At 48.2% G+C, this 7,500-nt stretch overlaps 1 protein-coding gene across 23 annotated transcripts in view; it reads left to right on the top strand.

The window, feature by feature from the left end:
- The window catches only part of LOC122248773 (adenosylhomocysteinase-like 1), a 234,930-nt gene that overhangs the window by 194,799 nt on the left and 32,631 nt on the right, over positions 1-7,500 (top strand). Inside the window, exons 1-2 of one of the 23 annotated variants that reach the window (XM_086556509.1) lie at positions 4,712-4,780; positions 5,207-5,420. The exons of the other annotated variants lie outside the window; for them this stretch is intronic. Of the exons in view, the coding sequence (XP_086412635.1) occupies positions 5,339-5,420 (82 nt within the window). The 5' untranslated portion in view covers positions 4,712-4,780; positions 5,207-5,338. Of the gene's footprint in view, positions 1-4,711; positions 4,781-5,206; positions 5,421-7,500 lie in introns of those variants that run through there. 23 annotated transcript variants of the gene reach the window in all.

The raw sequence follows: 7,500 nt of genomic DNA on the forward strand, positions 1-7,500 counted from the left end.
AGAGTGTGAGTGAGAGAGAGAGTGTGAGTGAGAGAGAGAGTGTGAGTGAGAGAGAGTGTGTGAGTGAGAGAGAGTGTGTGAGTGAGTGAGTGAGTGCGAATGTGTGTGTGATAGATAGATAGATAGATAGATGTAAAAGCGGATACAAGCAGAGGTGGAATCTGAAAGAGGGATACAGAATACAGAAAGAAAAAACCGGGAAAGAGACATCAAGCAAGAATAAAAAAAAGAAAAGCATAATTAGTAATAATAATTATACAACAACCGCTTCGACATTCTCTTATTCGATTCCTCCTCACTTTTCAAAACATGTTTTCTCGTCTCAACACGAGAGATAAAGGTTCCCGCGGAGTTCATTTCAAGATAACGCGTTAAAGGTTATCGACACGGGGCGAGCTGGCAACCTGTGACGGGGACACGATTTCCATTTGATAATGGCGTTCCCGACTGAGCGATGCAGATTTGGGGACTCCTCCCTTTTTTTTCTTTTTTTATAGCATGTGGCCTGCGTACATGCTGAAAGGCGAAGCACTCGGAGTGAGGGGCTGTTGTGGGTGACATTGTGGGTGGTTGGGTGGGATTTTAATTTTTTTCTTGGTGGAAATTACTGTTGTTGTTGTGGTGGTGGTGGTGGTGGTTGATGGGGTTGGGGCCCGGTGGGGGTTGGGGTTGGGGGTATTGGGGGTATGTGTGAAAGTCGGCGTGGTTGAATCGTTTCCCGATTGCTGTTTCCATCACCATGGCATTACCGTCGCTTTCTCTTAATTACCAATGCCATCAGTGTAAGGTCTGGATGAACATTGGAATATATTATAGAATTTGCATTGTTAATTCTCTTGTCTGAACCCCCTTACCCCTAACCCCTCCCCCACCTCCGTCTCCCTTTCCCTTCACCCTCTTCGCCCTTTCCTCTTCGTGCCTCGCATTTCTTACTCTTCTCTTTACCCCCTCCCCCCTCTCTCTCTCCCTCTTTCTCCCTCTCACCCCCTTCCTCCTTCTCCCCTTCTCCCCCCTCTCTCTCTCTTTCCCTCCCTCTATCTCCCTCTCACCCCTCCCCCCCTCTCCCTCCCTCTCCCTCTCCCTCTCCCTCCCTCTCCCTCTCCCTCCCTCTCCTCAAACATCATTCCACCACACACGCCCTTCCCTCATCCCTCTCTCTTCCATTTCGATCTTGCCCACCTTGATGCGCCCTTTCTATTTTCGTTCGCCGCCATCTGCAGTCCGACGCGCATGACGATTTACTGACAGGTACGCTGCATTCGCCATTATCGGCTGCTCTCCCCTGCTTGGCAACCGTGTCTGGCAGGGTAGGGAGAGGTACGGAGGGCGGGGGGGGGGGGGGGACTCTCGACATTGAAGGGAAAATGTTAACAGGCAGGGGAGACTGTCGAGGGAAGGGGAGAACGTCGGCAGGGTCTTTCCTCTCCCCTGCCTGCCCTGTAACTCGTCCCGACTGGCAGTATTTTCATCAGTCAGAGGAGCCGTGGCGTTGTGCCCCTTAATTGAGATAGGTTATTGTATAGGGTGGCGGTAGGGGAAGGGAGGGGTGGGAGGGGAAGGGAAAGGGAAAGGGAAAGGGAAAGGGGAAGGGAAGATTGGCAGAGGAGAAGAAAAGGGGGAAAGGGGAAGGGGAGGGGGAGGGTAAGGGAAGTTGACAGAGTAGAAGGGGAGGGATAGGGAAATGGGAAATGAGGGACAGAAGAGGGGGAGAGGAGGGAAAGGAGAGGGTGAAGGCTAGGGAACGCGAGAAGGGTAGTATGGTAGGGACAGGTAGCATGAGGGTGATGGCGTTTGAGAGTCCAGATAAAATAACGTAACGTACGAAGTGTACGGTCGCAGTTTGAGGGCATGTAGGGAGAGTCGGTGTGCAATTGGAGAAGACTTGATGTATGGAGTAAGTAGGGTTTGGAGGAGGGAAAGTTGTATGGAACAAGCAAGGTCTGCAGGGCAAGGGAGGAATATAGTTCATTAGTGTGTGGGATTTGATATTATGGCGAAATTCAAAGGGCGTAAAGTTTTCTAATTTTGAGCAGGCTCTATTGAGTAGGTCGAGTAGCAGAGGAGCGAAGGCGGGTGAATCGTCAATCGGGGGAGATCTGACTTTAATTAATCACGCGGAAGCAACGTTTATTGAGATCGAAGCAAGAGCACCTTTTCATCCGAAAGCCTCTCCCGGATTCTCCCGCCCTCAAAAAAATGAGGTTATGAGGCCCTTCGCGTCGCCACGGCAACTACCGCGCGCGCCGGCTGGAGGATCGGCCAGCGCTCTCAAGTTCGTCGACTTTCATCTGGTCCCAATTTAACTTCGGGAACGGGGTGGAGGGGGGGTCGGTCAACGGACGCCTTCGTTTCCACTTCGAGAAGGAGTTCATCTTCGTGGGCAGTCCGTGCCCGCTCGTTATACTCGCTGTCTCTCGATTTGTCCGCACTCACTTCTTGGGAGATTCTGTATATAGCTTTCTCTCTCTTTCTCTTTCTCTCCCTCTTTCTCTCCCTCTTTCTCTCCCTCTTTCTCTCCCTCCCTCTCTCTCTCTCTCTCTCTCTCTCTCTCTCTCTCTCTCTCTCTCTCTCTCTCTCTCTCTCTCTCTCTCTCTCTCTCTCTCTCTCTCTCTCCTCTCTCTCTCTCTCTCTCCTCTCTCTCTCCTCTCTCTCTCTCTCTCCCTTCTCTCTCTCTCTCCTCTCTCTCTCTCTCTCTCTCTCTCTCTCTCTCTCTCTCTCTCTCTCTCTCTCTCTCTCTCTCTCTCTCTCTCTCTCTCTCTCTCTCTCTCTCTCTCTCTCTCTCTACCTCTCTCTCTCTCTACCTCTCTCTACCTCTCTCTACCTCTCTCTACCTCTCTCTCAACCCCAACCTCTACCCCAACCTCAACCCCAACCTCTGGCTCGTTTAGCATTCGACGACTCCCCTCTCTGTGTTTGATCAAATATTCCGGTGCGGTTCTACAGACGTGCGGGAAGGCTAGCACTTGAATCTAGTTCGTGGCAGATAGAGAGCTTAAGAAATAGTTGAATCTCTGTTGTGTGGATTGAATCTTTTTATTTTCTTCGCGCACACGCACATGTACACGCGCGCACGCACACACACACACACACACACACACACACACACACACACACACACACACACACACACACACACACACACACACACACACACACACACACACACACTCGACTTGTCCAGATCCTCCTCCTACTCCTCTTCTTCTTCCTCTTCCTCCTCCTCTTCCTCCTCCTCTTCCTCCTCCTCTTCCTCCTCCTCCTCCTCCTCTTCCTCCTCTTCTTCCTCCTCTTCTTCCTCCTCTTCTTCCGCCTCCTTCTCTCTTCTCTCCTCCCTCTTCTTTCTCCTCCTCCTCCCTCTTCTTCTCCTTCTTCCTACTCCATATGTAACGAAAAACACTAAATTGTGTACAGAACTGAAGTTATTATGTAAACGTAAAAGTCTGCGCGTTCCCCTTAAAGTCCTATAGTACGTATATACATATATTTTTATTTCTGTATCCCGTGTTGATATACACTCACGTACACACACACACACACACACACACACACACACACACACACACACACACACACACACACACACACACACACACACACACACACACATGTATAAATATATATATATATATATATATATATATATATATATATATATATATATATATATATATATATATATATATATATATATATATATATATATATATACACACAGTGAGAGAGCGAGCAAGGTTGGTGCATAGGAGCTAATGCAACTTGCATTTGTATTCTGAATTTCATTTCCTTGTTGCCCCTCTCTCTATTATGTGTGCCCTGTGTTCTTTATCCGGCTTGGTTTTGTGCCATTTCCGTCTAAAGCCATTCCAACTGCCGTAAAAGGTTTTCATACAGTCGCCAAAATTCCGTCATATCCGGCATCTGTGTCGCGTCGTTTCGTCCTCCACTTCGTAAGCCAAAAGTGTTGGCAGTGACAACAGGGGACAACAACCTCGCGTATGTCTACCTTGCCTCTCGTGCTTGTTTGGTTTGATAACATTATTGTGGGGTAGATTGGCCTCTCGGAAAACATCCAGAGTTTTGTTTTATATCGTTGCGTTTTTTATTGTGTGCACTTTGAATGTACCTCCCCCTCCACACACACGCGCACACACCCGTGTGTGTATGTATGGTTTTGTTTGTTTGTATTTATGTATGTATGTATGTTTGCATGCATGAATGTGTATTGATAGGTTTTTTATATCCCATTCTTTATTTTTCTTTGTTAGCGTTTAGCAATCGAGTGTTGTTGTGCGCTGACTCTTGAGTTTTTGGGATGCCGTTGGACAGCCGATATTATTTGTATTGTTTTCCTATCCGAAATTTTGCGAACACAGATACATAGGCAATATTGCTTTTCTTTTAACGTATCCTGTACTCACACACAAAGCTATCTGAACGCGTATATGTACGTCTATACGAAGGTGTACATGCCTGGGGTTTTGGTGTGGCGATTAACATACGGTTATGTAATGAGTGCTTCCTGGAGATGCCACTGGGTGTCAGGTGTCGCGGCTGATTGCGCTGCAATTCAGCCCCAGAGAGATACACCCGAGCTCTCCCAGACTCCCAAATCGTGACTCGTTATCTCAATAAGGTCATTATCGGTTATCTCGACGCTATCTGTATTGATTAAACATATAGGCCGGCACAGGGGAGGCGAAGGTCGGGGTTCTAGTAGCGAGGTAGTGCTTTCCTGGTTGGCAGTGCTCGACGCGGGTTGTGAGTGCGGCGGGACCGGCAGGTTGTACCGGGGTTGTGGACGTGCCTGGGGTTTTAGAAGAGAGTTTTTTAGGTGTTTTTTTCCATGCGAGGCGAGGGCGAGAGGGGGGGGGGGTATAACTTTTGACGTCATCCGAGGTAGTGGTACTCCGCCTTTAGTCATTCTCCGCGGGAATGGGGGTCAGAGAACCAGTTAAAAGGAAACTCTCTTTTTTATATCGTGTCACCAATGACAAAAGAAAGGGTGCTGCGACGCGGCAACGATCCATCGGGTTCGGGAAAGGGCGTCTGCAAAGCGTGTAATGCGAGCCTCCTTCTCATGCAAGACAAGACGGGGAAGTCGTAAAAGGAATGGAAGTATCCTCGGCGAATGTGGTCATCAGCGCCATTTCGCGTGATCCGGCTTTGCAAAGTTTTGGGTGAATTAAGTGGTCCTTTTTATGTTCAGGGCGAAGGAGTGAAAGGATAGAGAAGAGAGTGGATGTGCAGGGGAGTGGACGTCGACAGAGAATCGGTGTTCGAGGTGAGACTGTGAGAATCCCAGGTACACTAGGTGCGAAGTCTCGAGAGCGTCGTCAGTATGGAAGTTTTCGAAGAGCCCGGACGTCACTCTCTCGAGGAGCATGGGCGTCACACCCCCGTCAGGATGGAATCCCGCACGTGTAAGCCCGGCGCCTGCGTATCATCCTTCTTTTGATTTCGTCGGCTTCTTTACTTGTGTTACTAGTGTTACTTGCACTAGAGCGCCTTGTGGGATTCGAATAGGTGTGGGGCGTCTGTGAGGGTTATGTAATGCTCTTAAGTGTCCTTGTAGATATGTGGTTTTCCTCGTAGGATTTCTTTGTCTTACGTTGCTTCGGTACATGTACCCCTTGTGATGTCATGTCTCTGCTGGCAGGGTTGGGTTTCAGTAGGTCTTATCAGCGTGTCTCTCATCTTTGGTGTTCATCAACTGTGAGGAATTTGTTATCTTGGGAAAGTTTGGTACTTTGGGTACTGCTGTGGCCTTTATATGGTCTGGTCGTAACAGTATGTTGCATTATTAATTAAAGATATTTCAGCTTTACTTTGGTAAGACATCCCTATTACTTGTGTTCATACAAATACCTTATTAAGCAAATTATGGATGTTATTTGTACGAAATAGAATAAGTATAGTTGTCATGATTCGCATTTACAACTGAGCGTCTTCGGTAACATGTGATTATTGTGCCAGAGCCACGTCACTTCGAAACATTCTTTATTTGCACGTATGAGAAAGACAAACATGGCGGAGACGTAATAGATGTCAAGTAGTGGCCCCCGCAGTGTTGCCTCGCACGGCATCCACACGTGACCGAATTACTGTCGCGGGGAATGAGGACTGGTGTCAGTTTCGCAGAATGATATATATATGTGTGTGTGTGTGTCTGTGTGTGTGTCTGTGTCTGTGTGTGTCTGTGTGTGTATGTATATGTCTTTTTGCGAGTTGGGCTTTGACATTATTCTCGGGGGTGAACCGAATGAGGATTTTTTTTTCGCAGAGGCAAGGTGGCGGGAGTAGCGAGGAGTTAGGAGTATATGTAGGTGTATGTAGGTTAGAGGTTTCCACAGCGCTGGGTTTGCGTGCAAGTAATGGGACGTGCAAATGTGTTTAGGACAAATAGCGTGGAAAGAAAAGACGGCGATGACGTCAGAGATGGGGAAGGGAGGGGAAGGAGTAGGATATCGCGAAGGGGAGGGGAGGGAGGAGAGGCCTCAAGAGGATCAAAAGCGTTGTTTTGGGTCGACAGGTTTAAGAAGCACGAAAAAGGCCTTGGCTCCTGAGGGCTTCTGCGCGCTCATGTCTAGTGCGAGGCAGGAGACCAGGACTAGGGACAAGGGACGAGGAACCAGGAACCAAGAACCAAGAACCAGAATCTCGGGACTTAGGATCAGTAATTAAGGATGAGTACCACGAACCAAGGACGAAGGACCAGACTCTTTAAAAAAAGAAAAAAAAAGAAAGAAAAAGAAAAAAAAAACAAAAACAGGAACCAACGACCAAAGGCACGTAGAACGGGGGAAGATGGGAGATGGAATTGAGGGTTGTTTCATGAATGATAATAGTGGACGAAGTCGAAGGGAAAAAAAACAAGGGAACCAAGTACATAATTTGTGTGTGATGCTCAAGGTTGGCCATGACCTTTTGGGAGAAGGAGAAAAAAAAAGAATATTATTTGGGAAGGAAATTCATGCATCTTAGATCACGTAGAAGAGCAGGATAGTACCGGGAGATAAAGATAAAGAAAGAGAGAAAGATCGAAAGAAAGACAGTCCGTTTATGATAGGAAAAGGGGCAAGAGACATTTCACCGAAAGAGGGAAAAAAGAAGCAAGGGAAGGTCTCATAGGGAGGCGTTGTAAAGTAACGTTCCCTGGGCTTTGCATTAGGCGCGATGTGACCAACTCATCTTTAGTAGCGAGAGCCCCCTCCGGCTGGCTGCCTGGCTGGGCCGCCCGCCCGCCCGCCCGCCCGCGCCCGCTCGCCGCCCGCTCTGCAGCCTTGTGTGAACCGCGCCCTCCTTCCCTCGTCTCATGCGAAGCGCCCTCATGCTGGGCTCTTGTGGGCGGCGGGGCAACTGGAGGATTTCTTGCAGATTTTTCATGCTTTTTTCTGTCTCCCTCACTTTCGTTCTCGATATATCCATATTTCTCTCCTCCCTCCCGCCTTTATTCTCTCTGTACCATTGATATTGGTAGTGTTCATAAGGTCGGATCATTAT

This window comes from Penaeus japonicus, unplaced genomic scaffold (genome assembly GCF_977035675.1).
Source record: "Penaeus japonicus unplaced genomic scaffold, GWHDUDI00000001_assembly GWHDUDI00000003, whole genome shotgun sequence".
Classification (NCBI taxonomy): domain Eukaryota; kingdom Metazoa; phylum Arthropoda; class Malacostraca; order Decapoda; family Penaeidae; genus Penaeus; species Penaeus japonicus.